Genomic DNA, 20,991 nt, shown 5'->3' with positions numbered 1-20,991 from the left:
AAATGAAAATTCTGTCAGTATTTACTCACCCTCATGTTGTTCCAACCTCGTAAGACCTTCGTTCATCTTCGGAAAACGAATTAAGATATTTTTGATGAAATCTGAGAGCTGGATCACTCCTCCATAGGCTTCATCAGGGATTGAAACTTGCCAGCCCCGAAAAGTTATTAAAGACATCATTAAAATATTCCGAGTGACTACAGTAGCTCAATCTTAAGTTTATCAAACGACGAGAATACTTTTTGTGCGCAAATAAAAACAAAAATAATGACTTTATTTCAACTATTCATTTCCTTCTCTGTGGGCCTAGAGTCAGTTCACTAGTATAATAGCGTAAGCTTCTGTTGTTGTACGTCACACATATCACCCACATGACCAGCGTCAGCCAATAGTGAGCCTCCATGTGACGTAGCTCTACGCAATCACACTAGTTTAACTGACTAGAGGCCCACAGAGAAGGAAATGAATAGTTGAAATAAAGTCATTATTTTTGTTTTTATTTGCGCACAAAAAGTATTCTCGTCGTTTGATAAACTTAAGATTGAGCCACTGTAGTCACTCGGAATATTTTAACGATGTCTTTAATAACTTTTCGGGGCTGGCAAGTTTCAACCCCTGAAGAAGCCTATGGACTAGTATGGAGGAGTGATCCAGCTCTCAGATTTCATCAAAAATATCTTAATTCGTGTTCCGAAGATGAAGGAAGGTCTTACGGGATTGGAACAACATGACTGTGAGTAAATACTGACAGAATTTTCATTTTTGGGTGAACTATCTCTTTAATATTTTACATTTGGACTGCAGTACCCACTTCAACCACTAGCTGTCAATATTACATGCTGCACCTTTAAGGGGAAAAAAACCTTTCAACTGAAACAATTAAATTTTATGTATTAAATAGCAGACGTTTCATCAACATGTAGCAACGTGCTACAAACATCTAGATCTGTAACCGCACAGAGATCACAGTGTCTGAGCATCTTATACAGTATTCACGCCAGGATTTAGTGTATCATAAATGTACATATCAGCTTAATAATGTAGAGCGGATGTGTAATAACCTTCTGCCTTTGTGTTCATGTGATCTCTTGACAAGCTGTTAAAACAGTACATGGGCATTAATCTTGTTTACAAGTACGCCATTGTGCCCACTGATTGTGTCTCGGGTTTGACTGTGCGGCAGGTGATGGGAGAGAATGGGAAAAGGGAAAGAGAGAGAGAAATAGAGAAAGAAAGAGTGCAAACCGACAGCTTCCCCTCTCCTGTTTGTCTTTACAGTGAAGATTCCCATTAATCCACAAGCTCACAAGTTATAATGAAATTATTCAATGGGATCAAATTCCTTTGGCGCGACACAATGAGGAACAGAGAATTGAGAGGATTAATTTCCACAGTCGGATTTGCGCGCACTATTTGGAGATGGAGGTTTACATTTCTCCCCCCCTTGTCATTAGAAAGTCAGACGCGCTGTTCAGACAGACGTGTCTCCACTAACAGCGCATCTACAGTCGATTATAACAGAAGTGTTTAGTTTTGTCGCCTCAGGTTGCTTGCTCTCAGGTTGTATCTGCACTGAAACAGAGACGTGAAACAACAAAAATTACAACACTACCATTGTAATAAACACACTGACTGTACTAAAGATGGGAATCATAAGAAGAATTTAATGATCCCGGTTCTGATTCCTCTTAATGATTTTCATTAACGATTTAGTACTTTAAAGCAATATATATTTGAAAAAAAAGTGTAAGTAAATTGCAAGCAATTCCAGCTACATCTGTTTTGTGGTTTTATGTTTTCGTGTCTTTTATTTTGTTGTTTTCATAGTCATATGCTGTGTTTGAAATCGCCCTCTATAACTTCAGTCACTGTTCCCTACATGACTCCACTAATATAGTTCACTTGAAAGAGTGAATGAAAACGAGTGAGTGAATTCGGACACTGAGTGCGTTTGAAGGGCTGCCATTTCTGCAGTGTGTGCTTGACGTTTAATAATCATTTGAAACTGAGCAAACTGACAACTCCAGTACGAAAAGATTTATTTTGAACTCTGCCATGAAAACGATCATGTATAAACCGTAATTAAACAATCTATTAACCAATTAAAAATTAATTTATACCTTTATTCTAGTACGTTGTAGCCACATTGGACAAGAGGTTTGCAAAATGGATGGATGGATAAGTTGCGGCGCCATCTTCTGGTCAGATGCAGGAATTCATTCGGCGCGCGACTCTCACAGTGGATTATGGGTATTCTCTAGTCCCCTCCATTAGAACCCTATTCAAGGGTATGAATCGATTTCCGACACAGACATATTTTATGTTCCTGTTTGTCATGTGATTTCCTTTCCCTCATGTGATCTTGTCATGTGCTTCCCTTGTCTAATACTGCATTTACGCCATGTCGTAATTACTGTAGTCTCAAGATGACAACACATGACGTTATATTCAGAGCTGTTCGCGTCTGCGGACTGGAATTATGTGTTTCAATGGCACCATTTTCAATGCCTAAATGCTCTGCAGCAGTCAGGTGATACAGCGGTCACGTGGTACACGTAGGGGCTCTCGGACAATTCCCATCTTACAAGCTGTAATTTCGAGCTGTACGAGGACGTAGACGCTTTTTCATTCATGCAAAAGGTTTTTTAGAATAACTTTTTAAATGACATTTCACAGTCTTTTGTGGTATAAAAGAAATACAAAAATTGGCCTTACCTATTTATTGGGTAAATAAAAAATAAGGTCACCTACAATTTGGTAACATTTCATTCATTTGTAAAATACTACTGACAAAATGCATAATGTGTATTTTTGGATACACACTGTCATATGAACCACAGAGTACACTAATTTATGTCACAGTTAGCTGTAAGCTGTATGCATTTGAGTCACTAAAAACTGGATCAAAAGATTAATTTCGTTCGGGAATCGTACTACACTGGTTGCGCTGTGTGATTCTGTTTCAATGCAAAAAGAAGCAATTCATAAGAGAAATATCTTCTTAAAGTTGCTTACCAGTATATTGATATTGTGTGAAAGTTTGTTTTATGTCTAGATTTTATCTTGTGAAACTTTTATAGTTGTTTTTGTGTATTTTTATATTGATATTGTGTGAAATTGTACTGCTAATGTTTATATGCTTTTGAAGCACTTTCAAGTATAAAAAGTAATATACAAATAAACACAGCCATTCCAATAGTGCCTTTTCGTACACCAATTCGCACACCATCGGTGCTTGGGCCCTAATAAATGTTTCTTCTTATTATTTTTAATTATTTGTTCAGGTATGTTTTTAAGTCACTAAAAATAACTGAATCATTAGAATCATCAGTTTGGGAATCAGATTAGAGTGGTTTCTTTTGACATGGTACCATGGTAATAATAGTATTCTTTGCTTTGAAGTACCACAGCAATACCACAAATATGCTAATCTAATCAGTATTTCTGTAATATAATAACTTGTGAAATATAAGTATTTTCAACAATAATTAAATAATATTACATGATATTTTTTTCTGAACACGTACCATGGGGCTATATGGAATTAGAAGTATGTAAATACTATGCTACATAAATATACTTATTCAGTACCATGGTATATATCAACATGGTGTTAGCATTTGATACTCTGACTGTGCCATGGTACCGCCAGTTTTTTTCATGGCTACTGCAACATGCTGAGAGGGGATCTCTGCCGAGGGAAATACTGTTTCTAATGCCTGGCTGGATTTGGAGAGAGGTGAGAGGAGGAGAGGGTGTAGTTCAGCACTCGGAAAATTGAAAAGCAACGAAGGACTAAATGTGTTCGGCTCGGAGCCGTCTATATTGAGAGAGCGTTCCCCCGATGACAAATATATCTTACACTCCAGACACTGTAACATTAATCTAATGTAATATATCTTAATATTCTAAATATACAGTATGTTACAGTAACATTACATAATATGTTACTAATCATGTTGGAGCTGAGATACTTCTATCCAAGGTTTTTTTTATAAGACAAATGTTAAAAATATAAACATAAATCTACTATACTTTTCTATAAATTTTTTTTTAAAGGGTTTATCTAAAACTTAAAAATGTACATTTAGCATAAACTCACAACTTCCAATATTTATATAAAATTTAAAATAATGTTGCACAATAAAACAAGCCAAAATATACGATGGGACTGCTATTTGAAACATGTGTTTGCCTGCAATTTAGCTGAATCATAACAATAATTTTAGCTTACAATTAAGATGCTGTTAAACATTTATCCAAATACTGAAACAAACGGTGCTCAAATTTAGAATACTGTGACAAATCCAGTTTACAAACGTTAAATGGTTACCCAACTCATAAAGTGATGATTGCTGGTAAATGATAATAAAGACAACGTCCTCTGTTCTTTTCTAATTAAACTACTTAAACACTCACAACCAGCGGCGATAGGAAAGACACCGTGTTGGCAGGAGAAAACAACTGGCAGCGAATTTAAATTATCATATAAAAGTACGCGCAGGAACGACTCGAGTGCTGAAACGTGAAAGGAAGGAGGAAATGAGAGGAAAAAACAAAAGAGACAGATGTAGAGAACAGAATAAAAGAAATGCATGGTGTCCTAAAACACAGTAGGATTGATGTCTTAATTTGTTTCTGTGTGTGAAAGAAGTAGGGATGGAGATCATAAAAAAGTCCAATTCCACTGCAATTCCAGTCCCTTAATGTTTCCTTAAATGATTCTTTTCGAACTTGAGAATAATTGGAATAACTAGTGAAGTGAGTAATTTTGTCAATGTTAAAAATACTTGAAACACTACTGAGAATATAGACATTGGGTTCGGAAGCGGTTCTGAAAACCCAACTTGAGGAGACAGAGAGAAATAGACAGAGGAAATGGCTCTTTTGGGGAAGGTGCCGTGCGCCTGTTGAAATTCTGCAGGTATTTCAAGGTTGTTATCTATTTCAGATCAACAGTGTGGGTCAGGGTTCACGGCTGCCCGCGTTCCCCAATCCTCCGCAGACCTGTGATTGACAGCAATCAGCATCTCGCCGGCATCACTCGGGAGACAAAGTGAGGGTCAAGACAGCGGGCGATTTGGTCTGTCATTTTTAATTATCCAAATGATATTCACAGACAAAACCTCTCCCATCCATCAGGGCAGGGCATTACCATAGACAATGTTTGTTTAAAGACTGGCCTATAAAATCAAACAATTATGAATGCAGACAAGCCTTGCTATTGACTGCATAAGTAATAAGGGTGGATCTATTCCCCCCTCCACCTTCTCCCTGTCCAAATTCCCACAGCTAATGAACCAGGAAACGCAGGCCGGATAATCAAAATTCCCCTCTTTGCACTGCCCACTGACCTTTCCCCCCTCCACCCGCCTCCCTCCCCACCCTCCAAGATCCTTCGGTGACGTCCAGTCAGGTTTTATTGACAGAGTCTGAGCTGAAAGTAAAAGGGTGCCAAATGCAGACTATACCGTTGGCACATTAGCATGCGCTCCGAAAGCACATTAGCATGTTACGGCATGTTACGGCATTCTGTACCACAGTATTTGACATTACCGTCCAACCGAAAAGACTTCGGGAGATGGCGTGGGTCCGTGCGCCCATTGCAAGGGTGTCGAGGGCGGACTGTGTCTGGTCGTCAACCGTTTCTGCGTTAAATGAGACTATCTGTTCCACCTGCCACATGTGCTCACGTTCTACCTGTGGCCAGAAAACACCTGCCACCCATTGACAGGAGAACTCAAACACACCTGCACACAGCTACACACACACACACACTTACAGTTATACATACCTCCACACACACACACAGGCAGCAGCTGCTCCTGTCTGACTGCCATTTCTCACCTGCACAGACTCACTCACCTGCACAGACTCAAACACATGGATGGATGGATGGTTCTGGATGCTAATTGGTCAATTTAGCTCAAAGGAAAATACACTATATATATATATATATATATATATATATATATATATATATATATATATATATATATATATATATATATATATATATATATATATAATTATTTTAAGACATGGGCTCCCCTGAAAACGTGATTTGTGAAATTTTGCGGGGTCGGAACAAATATTGACAATATTTTATTTTGACATGCAATTTCAGTTTTGTGTAATGTGATCATCCTGGAGTATTATGTGTAAAATAGCAAAAATATCATTCATTCATGCATGACGGCGATTTAAACCTAATTCACTTCAATAAAGATAACCATACATGCCATTCTTGTCATGAGCATCTATGTGTGGTGGCGCTGTGGTGCAAATTCCATCATGTTTAGTACATGTTAACTCAAAGATTCCTAGAAAAAATATAAACGTTGGAGGCCATTGATCTGCGCGCAAGGTCCTTGAAATCCATTATGTATTAAGGAAAGGCATGTTATTCCCAATTATGTTTTGTGGCTGGGTTGTTATAGATCTGTGTGACTCTCGATGTCTTAGGCCTAATTGCACGGAGGAATTATGGTATTCTTCTGTACTAGCCTGACGAGTAATTTAACCCTTGTTCAAGTGAACTCGAAGACAGCCTATTTGTGGATGGCTGTTTGCTGTTTGACTTATCAATTTGTGTCGATAAAGTATAATAGGGTGAATCTTGTATATAGTGCTTGCATAGTGCATACACTTGTAGCTGTTATGTATCTGTGAATGGGTTTCATAGCGCAGCGCTGCATTCCACGTCCTGTCTGAAAGGCGCTTCAGTCCTCAGCATGCGCAAGGGCGTGAAAATCCCCCCCCCCCCCCCAAAAGTGGGCTCCCCCAAAGGACGCGTTATAGTTCGAACTATATATACTGTATATATATTTATACACACACACTATAACACACACCATAATGCACTCAACTAGTACTAAATCTGTATTTGTTTAGCAGTTATATATAATTAGCAAATTATATATAATTTATAATGTGGTTAGAACGGGAATCAAGGCTTCGTCTGGACAGCGTCCTTGCAATGCATGGAGAAGATCAATTACACAACATTTTAAGATCTATGGTTTTCAACCACAAGAACTCATAATCAGACACCTCTGCTTTTTATATAGCACATTTCCAGTTATGAATTATGATAGCACTTGGTTCGTTGGTCCGTTGGGTCGGATTGCTTTCTCACTTCAACTGAACTGCTTTTAAATGGGCCAAGACCACCTCGTTCAGTCGATCTCAGAGCGATTGTTTTTGTGTGGATCCGAGCGCGATCGCTGCGTTCGTATATATGCCTAAACTAACAGAACTAACGCACCAGGTTCGTAAATAAATGGTCCAAACGAGCCAGTTTCGAAAAGGCCCTTGGTCTCACACTAAACACAAAACAGTCATTCTGTCACAGTTCACCGCTATATCAGATCTCCTCTGTCCAAACTGTACAGCATCCAGCGAATGAGGTGACATGCAATAAAGCGTGTGCTTGAGGAGGGTGCAGGTAGCAGCATGTAGCTAATACACCAACAACACAGTGAGAAACAGTGAGAAAACTAGATCAGAAGAGTGTGAAAACTCATCCGTCGTGTTGGATGGCAGTAGAATGGATGATCTGTCAGGAAGCCATCCAACACAAGATGAGATTGAGCTGGGTCTGTGCGTGTGTGTGTGTGTGTGTGTGTTTGTGTGTTTATGGATATGTAAATGCTGTTCACATTATCTTATGCAAGCTAGTGAACCACAACAAGAGAGGCCCTGACATGTTTGCTTTCAACAGCAAATTAGTGAACGAAGGGGAAAGCTATGGAGATCTTCCGACAGCTGATGTAAATAAAAGAGCTAAAAGCAGAAAGCACTGACCTCAGACACGCTCACACTGTGATCTCAACTGCTTTGTGATGGACATCACAGAAAACACGTCTGCTGCGCTTTTTACAAATCTATGTGCTGTGAATGCAAGACATACCTAGACTAATAGAGATGGAGATCAGCTAAAACTGTAGACAACAGAGAACAAAAAACAGCAAAAGAAAGACAGCAAAAAATAAATAAATCTTGGTGCCTGGCAAAGCATACATTTCGTCGGACATTTTAAGGGCTGTCTGAAAAACTTTCGAGTGCACTAGCTAGGACTATATTAAAAAGTTAGAGAGCATTGATGCTCACCATATTACATTAACAGGAATTCTGAAGCACAAAACATGAATTGTGCTCGCCAACTCAATACACATAATGACAAGTGATAGATATTTAGAAAAGAAAAAAAGTTAGATTTTAGCATAAACATACAACGCTAGACAGGTAGTAAATCTAAGTAACATTTTAATTAATTTACGACTGAAATGTTGCATGTATATGTAACAATCAATGTATTAATCATAATGTATTTTAAAAAACATACAAATATTTAAGAAGAAAAATATCAGTTCTGCTGTTGTTCATATATACTGTGTACCAGTAGTGAGGTTTTACGACTAGGGCATTGTAATGTTGCAGGTTATCATTAGCCGCTTTTCCACTGTCGGTCAACTGTGAGCCGGGGCTGATAATGTGCCGTCGTAGCCAATAGCCTCGGACCTCAAGCATAAAGGCCAAAATCAAGCTGTGTTTCCGCTAGCCCTGCAGTGCTACCCTAAAACCCGCCCTTAACACACCTCCATGCGTGTGAACGACGTCACACAACCCGACCGTTTCACCAGCTGACTGAAAACTAGCTAGATCTAGCTAAACTAGCTAAAACTAGCTAGACAGACGCAAAATAAGCATGACAGAAGTGAATGTTTGGCCTTTACTTAAAGACTTAAGATTCCAGCATCAATATTTGACCAATGTTTTACAGTAAAAAAGTTACAGTGATAGTAATTTATTAATCTGTGTCAGGAGTGCACATTGCACAGGAGTCAAAGTGGTGTTTCACATGGAAAGTGAGTTTTGAGCTAAAATTTTTTAAAATGTATTAAATGTTGAAGTTAGCTGATAGCCTGATAAATTGACATGGGGAATGAGCAGTGGTGTTGACCATCTCCTGACTAGGGTTGGGTACCGAAACCGGGCCCCGATATCAGAGACAATTTATATATAGAGACATGCCACTTCCTCAATCCTCAATACAATTATATAGGGAAAACCCGTAACGCCAAAGATGGAGGTTGTATGCACATGTCCCGCCCTTCCCGCTGGAAAGCCAATCGTCTGCTTTTAACAGTCAAGCCGGGAAACATTTAAGCCTATCGTCTGGTTCCACTGACGCATGCTCACAGTTGAGGTTTGCGACAGCGGAGACGATTTGCCGACAGCGAGTTGTGTTGTGTGCAAGATCAGATGGAATCCACATGGATGAGGGTGATAACAACGCAAAGGCAATGGACTGCCAAGGTAGTTAAAGCATTTTATATCGACCAGAAATATGTTTAAGTGCTCGGCACAACACCGGCATTCTGGATAGAGACGTAAATGAAGTTAGTGTCGTGAAGCTTTGCGCATTTGTAGTAAAAGTATAACCTGTGGGGAAAAAGGTGTTTTAAATCTTATTTTGGGGCAAAGTCATCAAACTTTTTCTGCGATTTTTATCATATTTTACTGCTGTTTCTATACATGCAGTTTTTATGTCCCGGTGACCAGTGAAAGTGCAGTTCTGACTCTCTGCTCAATCATTTAGATAGGAGCCTGGTCTTGTTAGTCCAAAATAGCTGCCCGGAGGCATTGCCAAGATGGCTGCCGAGTGGCATGACTTGCCTAAAAGGACTTTGCCGATATGGAACCGGAACCCAAGTAACCGGTATGTCACCGGACCGAATCAAAACGCAGATTTCGGTGCCTCATTTCGGTCCAACTTAAATGCCTCAGCTGTCGGATTAAATATTTGCATTGGTTCTCACACAAATACACACTGATATCTATGGAAGCGGCAACAACAATCCTCTCAATTATAAATGGATGACGTGTTTTGATACACATTGTGTAGGTAACTATAAAATTTACTCTATTCTTCTCACACTTCACCAACCACTTACTTTAATGTATTTCGGGAGAAGTGAATGAATTGATGTGTTGTAAGCCTAAATCTGACAGATTCAATTCTCTGAACTGCGGTGCATACTATGAGGCGCCCATTGTGTGTTATAGATCAACTAACATGTATCATGATCATTATAAAGGTTTCTTAAATGACAAAACACATTCCCTTACATGTATTTAAGAAAAAAATATCAGCCAAGAACTGACTGATATGTAACGCAACCGATTTTTTCGCGTCATGTTTAGTGTGAAAATGTAAAGTTGATGTCCCTACAATAACAGACCGGCGTACATCTCATAAAATTATTCATTCAAGAACGTGCAAATTTACTGCAACAATGGAGCCGTGAAATTCACATACTTTTGAAATCCAGCATTCAGTTGATCCCAAGCGCTCATTCCCACAGTTGTAAACATGACAGTGTTCTTCTTCCATGAGGGGTTTCACGTAACACATTAAAAGTGATGCGTTCTAAAATAACGCTCACATTGTGCAGGACATGCAATAAGTCAGAAGAGGTGTCGTATTTTGCCAGAGAAGTCAAAAAATGTAGAAAGAATTGCTGAAATTTAAAGCTGGTTTGTTGCATACCAAGAATACAGACTACTTCGCTATTATAAGTACTGTAGTGTTATTTAGTTTCAAATTATTGTATTTTGGTCAGGTGGCTTAGGTTTTATTGTGAATTTATTATGTAAATGTTTTGTGTTTTGTATTTAGACTACTTATATTTATATTTTCTTATATTAAGAATTTTTTGTTTTATTTTTTTCAATAAAAAAGCAGTTCTTTAATGGCATTCACCATCGTTTTGAGACTCTCTCTTTTTTTTTTTTAAGCATCGGTTCAGGCACCGTTTAGGCACCGGTACCATTTTAAAAGTATCGATTTGGCACCGGTATCGAAAAAAAAAAAACGATACCCAACCCTACTCCTGACTCAGGTAAACTCCACCTTTGTTCATGACCACTACTCAAGCCACAGTTGGCCTGCTTTGGACCAAGGTATTGGACCGTTGGCCCTGAGGAAGCCTTGACGAGGGCCGATTAAGCCCTGGAAGTGACAGTGGTAACGCGACTGCGTTACGCCACAATATACTGATACCAATAAAGCCATTAAACAGCCACTCCGAAGAGTCTAAAAACAGCATAGCGACTGCAAACCCACATGCTAAAAAGCACTCAGAACACCTTAACAACCAGACAACACTCTACTATCATAACAAATTCTACATAGTTGCAGTTCAATGGGATTTTTCAGAGAGAAGAAAAATTTCTCCCATCTTCACCTAAACAGTATTTTAGAAAAAAAAAAAGTTCAATGTCCTTAAATAAAATAACAAGCCATACATAATAAATCAAGGGTGATTATTACCCTACATTAAAGAGTTATTACAGGAATATCTGTGTGATTTAGATGTTGCCCTGAAATATGTTAAATATGCTCATGGGCGCCATTTCCTGGATAATGGTAAGCTTGTTAAGAATTATTTTTTGTGCATAATAACGTTGAAAGAAAAAGGCATTTGAAAGAACACCATCCATCCTTTACAAACACACACACACACACACACACACAGCTCGGCTTGGAAATTCCCCGCTAAAATGAAGTTTAGTTATGATTTTCTCATGACCATGACATTCTATCTCCTATACAATACGAAACCAGATATTTTGAATAACTTTTATCCTGCTATTTCGCATAAAATGAAAGCATCATTGAGATCATGATGTCCATAAAATAAGTAACTTTTCTTCTTTCTTTTGAATTTATGCATAAATGATTGAATTGCATGTTAATAAATGGAATAGACTAACAATACATGATTCCACTGGTCTTTGTCATTATTATTATTATTATTATTATTATTATTATTAATTATAAAAGTACACTTCTGAAGCATTAATATTAATAATCAATCAATCAATCAATCAATCTTCTGAAGCCTTATGAATAAAAATAGGCTGAAATCTTCCTCTACACTAGCTCTCAAATCTTTACCATCTAATTACCATATAATCTCTTTTTTTGTTCAATGACAACATGAAGGTGAGTAAACGATGACAGATTTTTAACTTTAGGGTTAACTATCCCTTTAAACTCTTGAACTAATGTCTCCAGCAAAGGTAAGATGGACAGATATCCCTCAGACAGGGGCTAGACGTTCCTAAACCCATCTGCATCTACGAGAGGAACTTGACGTCTCGTTTCCAGGCGCTTTGAGGTGAAGAACACCCTCCCTGTGTGTTATTTTCTTTCTACCTGATCTCAGCGAAGAGCCAGAGAAGTGTGATGGCGATTCCTGTGAACCACGAATAGACTTGCGATTACAGCCGGTGACAGCTGCACACAGACGGGCTCAAAGACACCGCCTCGCTCCGCATTGATGTTATGCAAATGTAAACAGCTGTCATTTCTAAAGCCGCCGTCTTTGCGCTTTCCTCCGGTGTGAAGATCGAAGGGTTTTCAAAGTGTCTGTGCTTTTTTTTTCCTCGTCTCTTTTTTAATCCAACCCCTATTATCACAAACAAGCCAAAAACAACAAAGACGATGCTACAAAACAAACAACAAGAGAACGAAAGAGAAGAAAGTAAACAAGGAGTTGATGAAAGATTGAGTGTTGGAACTTGAAGCTGCGAGACATATTAAGAGGCGTTTGGTGTCCTGTCACCCCGGCGCTCACCACAGGTGCGCGCACACACACACACGCGCACACACACACAGGCAAGTAATTAAGGCTCCCTGTCGATCAGTGTCTCTGAACGCTCTTCATCCTTTATCACTAAAACACATCAAAAACCACAGATAAGCAATAAACAACAGCGCTGTTAATTTGCTCAGTGAAGATCAGAAACTTTCTGACAAGCTGTCTGGCGCATCCCTATCATGAATGCAAAAACGGCGGACGTCCAAAAGAGAGCGATCTGTGCCCACATAACAGCAGAAAGCTCCATTCACAAAGTTCTGCACGTTCTGCATCCTGTTGTGTGTTTGTTTGTTAAATACTTTGGCCAATTTGACTATGCTTTCAAAAGTAAATAAGACTATAGTACTAGTTTACATCTATTTCCAAACAAAATCAGCACAGAGAGTCAGCAGATTCCCTCTAGGCCCCTGGTTCTCAATCTTTTCGACACCAAGGACCCCTATTGTCTACAACAATATCCAAAGGTTCCATGACCTTTATAAGTTGTTTGTGATTTGTTGGATAACGATTATGGATAAGTTTTTTTTTTTTTAAAGATATCTTTACTCAATTTCTACCTTATAAAATGTATTCATGTCCAATAGTTTTCAAGGTCTAGAAATCACACTTTTCTCTCATATAGCATATCAGGTTTTCCAAGACTAGCTGTTGAAGGGGTCATATCTTAGTTTTCTGTTCTTTTAACTTATTTGAATGGTTGTTATGTCTTATTTTAAACTATTTCAAGCCATCTTGAGACCCCCTTGGAAGTTTGTTGAGGCCCCCTGGTTAAAAACCACCGATTTAGTCCAATCCAAGTTTTACAACAGGGCATCAAATTGCATAATTTTTTGAAGAATGATGATGGAGGGCAGATGGTTCAGGCGAAATCTGATGTAAACAATGGATAATAAATCAATATTTCACGGATTTATCACTTTTGTGGACAAAAAAAGTACTATTGGATGTTTTCCACAGGACGCTTGTCATGGACATTTTACCCAAGTGCAACAGATTGGATTCATCTCGCGATCGCCATTTCACAACAAAGATATGAAGTACCGTTTTGATACTCCTGACACAAATTACAACAGGGCAATTACTGTTGCTGTAGCATCTATAATGTAAAACAGAGACTGTAGGTTGGCACTAAACCCTTAGACCTTTCAAAAGATGTATAATTTGTTACCATTATTAATATTTTTAGACAGTATATAGTAGGGGTGTGACAAGACACATCTCACTAGGGCTGCTCGATTATGGAAAAAATCATAATCACGATTATTTTGGTCAGTATTGAAATCACGATTATGTAACACGATTATTTCACATGACTTTGGGAATGTGTTGCATTTATTAAAAGACACCTTTCAACAATTCTTAAAAAATCGAAATTTTAACATTTATTGTATTTTTTGAACTATTAAACAGACCTGCAAACTCAGAAGTGGTGAAAAAGGTGACATGTTTACAAAGTAATTTGTTGTAGGGGGTCACCAGGGCGTTATTTACCTTTATAAAGGACTATTTATTAAACCTAACTAAATATATGTTTTATGTCAAATTCTTACATTTGATCAAATTCAGTTTTCATAAAAAGGGCTTTTATCAATCAAATTAATTTACACTGCAAAATTACAACTGTAAAAATATTATGAGATTAATTTCTAAACAAATAATAAAATAACAAATAAAATCAATGATACCTTTAAACAATAAATCAATAGGTGGCGTCAAGTGACCTTCTTAATAAATGAATCATTGAGTCATTCATTAAAACGATTCATTCAAAATAATGAATCATTCAGTAACAAAACACAGCGCTTAGTGTTGCTTTTCTTTCGTAACTATTTTCGTCTGTGAAATAGAACAAAACCCGTCAATACTGCGTCTAAAATGTAAGTTACTATATATAAACTAGGCTACTTGTTTATTAAACTTTAAATTCAATGTAACAATTGCAAACGTGATATTATAGAACAGCCCATAGTCGTGTTATGTTACTTAACTATATCATATATTATTAATAATAAAAAACTCAACATTTCTACCTCAGTATGTTTCTTCTGTGAGTTTTTGTGTGAGCTGTTAGGCAGCGCAGCTTCCAGAAACTATCTATTACCAATCTCTGTTTACACTGACTGTATAAGATCAAAACCATCTTGCGTTTCGATCGGTCGGGCAAGCAAAACTCTTTCACTTGAAACTTAAAAATCCCCTTTTCCCGGACAAGCAGACAGGTGTTAATATCGCTCCCTGTGTTCATTCTCGATTTGTTTCGTGCTGTAAAGCGGAACAGATGATCAGGTCATGTGCGCGCTCGCTGCCGTTCGCTTGAACTGAGGCGCTACAGTGATCGAGCAGAAAGAGATCGCAACAGCTCGAGAGACGTCTATGGTCTCACTCCAGTCTATATTAAATTAGCCAATTATTATTGGGAAGTTTATTGTGCTTGCAATTTATGACTGTATAGGCTGAGAGAGTTTATGGCTTCGGGAGGGGCGGATATGCGTGTGCGCGAATCATTCAGAACACAAGACAAAATAGCAAAACAGAACATGGCAAAATAATCGTTTTTACTTGATTGTACTATTTTGGAGATCGTTGGGAGCCAAAATAGAAATAGAAATCAAAATTCGATTAATTGCACAGCCCTACATCTCACCAGACGAGACACAAGATTGGGTTCACGAGAATGAGACGAGATTTGCAAAACGAGCGTATTGCTGCAATGGACTGGGTCAAACAAACTGGGTTAGAGATCGCAGATAATACCCGACCTAAAAAGCATATCCATCCATTTAAAAAGACATATTAAAACATGGATAAATCAACTCAAAAACTTACAGCGCAAGGTTCGTCGCCGTTCACTTGCGTGTCCTTAAACTGGCAACCAGCGTGAGTGTTAAGTCTGAGGAGGGACAACTCTCTAATATTTAAAATTTGGACTGCAGTACTCACTTCAACCCCTAGCTATTAACCACAAGTTAATATTACATACCGCACCTTTAAACACACCTGAACCAGATAATCAAGGCCTTACTAGGCATACTATAAACTTCCAGGCAGGTGTGTTGAGGCAAGTTGGAGCTAAACTCTGCAGGACAGAAGAGAGTTTGGACATTAAAATAACACACATTCTCTCTCTGATATTTTTAAAGTACTGCTCGCCTGATGCCGGTCAAGCTCAGCTCCCAAAACAAGCGTAATCACAAACACTGAACAAAGGTTCAGTCTCACTCTCTGTGCAGTGTGTCTATGACCATACACTGCTTTTGCCCTTCACAGGCAGATAAGCTCTCATCTGCCTTAAAAACGAAACCCTGCATCTATAATTCATCTCTTGCTAAGCATGATCTGTGTGATATAAATGCTATTATTTACCCGGGCGGAAGCGTGGAGCGCTTTGACAGAGGACTTCTGAGCTCTCTGCTAATGACCTAGCGCTGCTGTCGGAATCAATCCGACCCGCTGCCCACGCAAATGACAATGCACTGTGGGAGTGGACATAACGGTCATTTCTGTGGCCCAGAGGGCCGACACAGCCTGTGCCGACACCATCGAGACCGTAACACCCTCGGGGCAAGTAGAGACGCTACTGGAGAACAAATAGGGTGTTAAACGACGGGAACAAATCTTAAAGGTACAGTAGCAAAAATAACTAGCTTTTGTTGAAAAGTAAATATCCTCTGTTGTGATATTTACCTGTCGCCTGCCGCCAGAAATGGGTCTTTTCTAAAAATATACTGTTTTTGTGTGTGAGCTGGGACAGAAAAAGACAATATTGATATTATTGTGCCATGACATTAAATAGCAGTGGAAAAGCAGAGCGTCACAGCAGCTGCCTTCAAACAGACCTGCATATTAAAGCAGCTAATTGATTATCTGGCTTGACAAAACTGGGTGTTCAATGTGTTCAGCTTGTTTGTGCATAAACAAAAAACACAGAGTGTTTTCTGTTCTGAAATCTGGTCACTGGGTCACATAACAGCACAAAAAACGCAAACCACACAGAGCAAAAAGCAAAACATTCCAATTTTAACTATACATACCTATAAAACTGTCATACATTTTTAAGAACCATTAAATGTTTTGCTTCATCCAGCTAAATAGCAATAAAACAACATACAATATTTGCAACATATTTAACTTCCACCATGTGATGCAATGATGCAATGAAACAATATTCAGTAAAAAATTATGTATGATTTGTGTATATTTGTTTAATTATAACGGTTGACAAATGACTGCTGCTGAAATATTGATTTCTATAAAGAGAAATTAGTAAATATAGCTGATTATGTCAGATTTTGAATGGATTGTGAAAATCAGTTTATGACATCATTGATTAATATATTATTTTCCCCTACTTTGAGGCCTTGGTCACTGTTACTCTGTGAAATTTCATGGGCAAAATAGACATTTTTAAAAGAAATCTGCACAATTGGGAGTTTTGCGTGAGGCTGAAAAACTTCCCCATGGAGATTTTGCTTGTGTTCAAGTTGTTCACACGAATTTGCTGAGTTGACCAACAGAAAGCTGCTTTATACATAGATACCTAGAGAAGAATAGTTCATTTATGGTGTGTTCACACTTGGCATGTTTGGTTTCATTAAACCGAACTCTGGTTCATTTGAATAAGTGTGAACATTACCATTCAAACCCTGGTGTGCACCAAACAAGTGGACAGAGAACCCTGAAAAGTTACGGTCCACTTCCAAACGAACTCTGGTGGGTTTCGACTGAAATATGAACACAACACAGACCAAAGACATCTAAATAAACTAAAAACAGGATGTGATGTAACAAAATGCGACCCAAATAAGGATATAATGCTCAAGAATACCAGCTTTTCACAAGTTCTTACCTGGTAAAAATACCATGGTATGTATTTATAAGCACATTTAGCCAGAACACAGATAGTATCTTTAGGATCGCTTTTAAAAATTGATTAGTGTGAACGCTAATCGAACGAAGACTAAATGTATAATTTTCTTTTTTGGTCCAGACCAAAAGAACTAAGAGAACCAAATTACAACTGTGAACACACCCTTAACATCAAATTGATGAATCCTTCACAATAAAACCAGGAACAATAATTATAAAAGAAAATGGGGTTGATTTTGTATGAAAATGTATATGAAAGAAGTATATGAAAATCTCTGTCATCAATTACCAAACCTGCCACATGTACAAGTCTCCTTAATGTGTTTATCTGAAGACATTTTCCATAACACACTCTGTTCATAAAGAATACAGTGAAGTGATATGAAACTGCAATGTTATCAACAAACCTGGAAACATTTCATATTTCAAAAATGAATGAGAAACCAATATCAACAAATCTGAATGAACACCGATTTCACCAATATCAACACTGGCATAGCATTCAAACAAACAGTCAACAAAAACCAAATCCTTATGAAATAAGAATCAGGATGACTCTATGTAAAAGTGCATATATGCGTGAGTATTTAAGCATAACGTCCGTTTGCAGGTGAAGGCCGCTCTTCCCCCATGTTCTCTTTATTAAACGCTATCAAACAAGGTTTAAGCTGTCTAAAATTAGCCTCGGCGCTCAACAACTAATGACTGCCTTGCATCCATTATTAGTTCATTTTCTTCAGATCAATCACCAGCCGAGCATGCTTTTTTTAAAATGTCATCCTAAAACTTTTCACAATCAATTAAGCTGAAGATTAATGGGGACAATTTGCCAGGAACAAGTCTTTCCTTGAAAAGGCCACGCCTCGACAGACTTCCAGCCTGGTATTGGTGTTAATTATAAATTTCCACTTTGCTGTCACACACTTAACCTGTCGTAAGGGAATAGCGCAGGCAGTCCGGGGACCGGCGAACCGCTAAATAAATATTCCTAATCCGCTTTTTTGGACACAGGTGACTGGTGTAAATTTCGTTCTGTGTCATTAAAACGAATTTGTAAGGACATCAGTGCTGTAGCTAAGCATGGATAAAAAACGATTTTTTCTACTCTCTGAGGTGAAATAAGAAATTCGCCCCCTCCCCTTGAGATTTCCCCAAACACCAGCAGACTTGAGGAAGTGTCATCCTTCATTTACTTGCATGCTAAACAGCTAAGAGACACCACATATGTCTTGAGACAACGGACCTATCTCTAATCACACACATTAGTACATCTGTGACGGATTTCATTCACCCAGGTCATTGTAGAACGCCTACTAATTTATTCATAAGCAACTGGATTTTGCTATTCATCTTAATAAATTACTTATGAATACTTACGACTAACAGATTACTAAATGGCCTGCGTTAATATGTAAAATATTAAATTTTCTCACTCAGAAAAATGTCACGCTGCACTTACTAAAATCTTTTTTGTGTTTGAATAACCTATTTTGGTCAGAATATAATGGACAAATTGGGCTTTTTCACTTCTAACACTTATTTGAGTGCTAGTAAAACATAATTAAGTGCAAAGGATTTCTAACTGGAACTGGTATTTTCTGGCAATTACTATAGTTATTCTTCATAAGTGTTACACAAATTGCATATAAAATAATTTGATCAGTCACCATTAACGCATTCGTTCAACTGAACAGTAATTTTGACCAATAACAATTAGCTTTATGCCATCATTCTTCAACTGAAACAATCTTTAACTAAAACGTAATTATCATATTTATTTATCTCATAAATATGATCATTACAATATGACTTAAAGACAACGTAAATTGTGTAAGGAAAAGGGAAACAAAATACCACCAGCCTGGTGGTTTCACCAAGTGTTTCGTCAAAATAATTTCAAGGACAGGTATCAGTTCATACAAACCTTTTTCTTTTTCTTTCCTAAATAAGAAGATTGCATTTCAATCTTTTGTGCATTACATAATTCGCACATCAAATATGCATATTATGATCTTCACACCAAATGTTGATCTCAAGCTCGTCCCGAACTATAAGAACATCAGGGTGTTTTGAATGAACAAAGGCAGATTGAATAGTTTGAATCTCATCTTACCTGCAGAATGTGGCTGCCAAGGTGAGGCTCAAAGATCTCCGAGGCAACAATGCTGGGGCTCCGCCTCCGCTGGGACCCGATAGCTGTGAAGAGAAGCACACAGTGTGAGCGCACTCGTGTCGGCATGCGCACGCACGTTTCCGCTTTAAATCCAAATGAACTTGGAATTGGAATCTGCCCGTGCGATTTTAAACAGATACGGTAAACTGTTAAACAAACACTTCCGCCCCAATAATACTAAGCCCCCGGTACTGTAAATACACAGATGCAAATCAAAGCCACAGAACGGCTCTGCTCTGCATATTGAGCCAGGCTTGGTGCTACAAAGCCCGCTGTTTATAGCAGGACTAATATCGCCACATCCATTGAGCTGCAAAGCACCCAGAGAACAGCACCCTCAGGGCATTTTTTCCAAGTTTCCAACTTTAAAGTCGGCTCAGGCTCTGCTAAAAAATGGCCTGGGGTGATTTCAAACTAAACAGAGCATGTCCCACCAGAGCTCATTATAGAGAATTTTATAACAAAGTGCTCTGTACTTAATTTTCCAAGCCTAGCCAGGCGTTTGGGTAATGTTGCTGAATTAAGTGCAATTAATGATGTAATAAAGCGCTGAACGGCCATTAAGGATTCTCAAGGACCAGTAGCAAACAACGCTTTGCCGTTCAGGGAGGGCGTAACGGGGACATAAGGACGTCGTGCCCCAGGTGAGCGTGCACGAGAGGGGCCGGGACCCACATGAGAAGCCTCTGTCCTTAAGAGAGCCTCAAGCTGGGTAAACACACTTCTCCCCTCCGGTAATGCTTTCAGCACTAAGCCCTGTGTCCGCCCTGGAGGAACATTCCTGCCACAACACGAGCGGGAAGGGCAGTGGCAGCCAGAGGAGAGAGAGAGAGAGAGAGAGAGAGAGAGAGAGCTGGGCCCTCATCACTGTCCCTGGAGCGTCGGGGTCAGTAGCCACCACTGTGGGTGGAAAGGCAAACAATCCTGAGCAAGAATCCGGTGGGACAAGGACACAGAGGCTCTCAGCGCACAGCAGAGGGAGCTCTTACACCCTGGGGATCACACAGAAATCATGCACACACACACACACACACACACACACACACACACACACACACACACACACACACACACAGACACACACACACACACACACACACACACACACACACACACACACACACACACACACACACACACACACACACACACACACACACACACACACACACACACCTGCACATTAAACACAGTGCATTCATGCACATGCAATCAACGCAGCCTGGCACACAACACACACACACACACACACACTTTAAATTTGTCTGTCTGATGTAAGAA

General features: G+C 38.7%; 1 protein-coding gene across 6 annotated transcripts in view; it reads right to left on the bottom strand.

The window, feature by feature from the left end:
* Nucleotides 1–20,991, bottom strand: part of npas3 (neuronal PAS domain protein 3) — a 339,316-nt gene that overhangs the window by 155,218 nt on the left and 163,107 nt on the right. For all 6 annotated transcript variants that reach the window (XM_077238920.1, XM_077238922.1, XM_077238919.1 and 3 more), the window contains one exon: nucleotides 19,651–19,733. In XM_077238920.1, the coding sequence (XP_077095035.1) occupies nucleotides 19,651–19,733 (83 nt within the window). The remainder of the gene's footprint in view (nucleotides 1–19,650; nucleotides 19,734–20,991) is intronic.

This window comes from Siphateles boraxobius, unplaced genomic scaffold (genome assembly GCF_051911475.1).
Source record: "Siphateles boraxobius isolate OS27281-9 unplaced genomic scaffold, OSU_SipBor_1 22, whole genome shotgun sequence".
Taxonomy (NCBI): domain Eukaryota; kingdom Metazoa; phylum Chordata; class Actinopteri; order Cypriniformes; family Leuciscidae; genus Siphateles; species Siphateles boraxobius.
The sequence above is the reverse complement of the archived record's forward strand: the minus strand, read 5'-3'. Positions and strand labels throughout refer to the sequence as shown.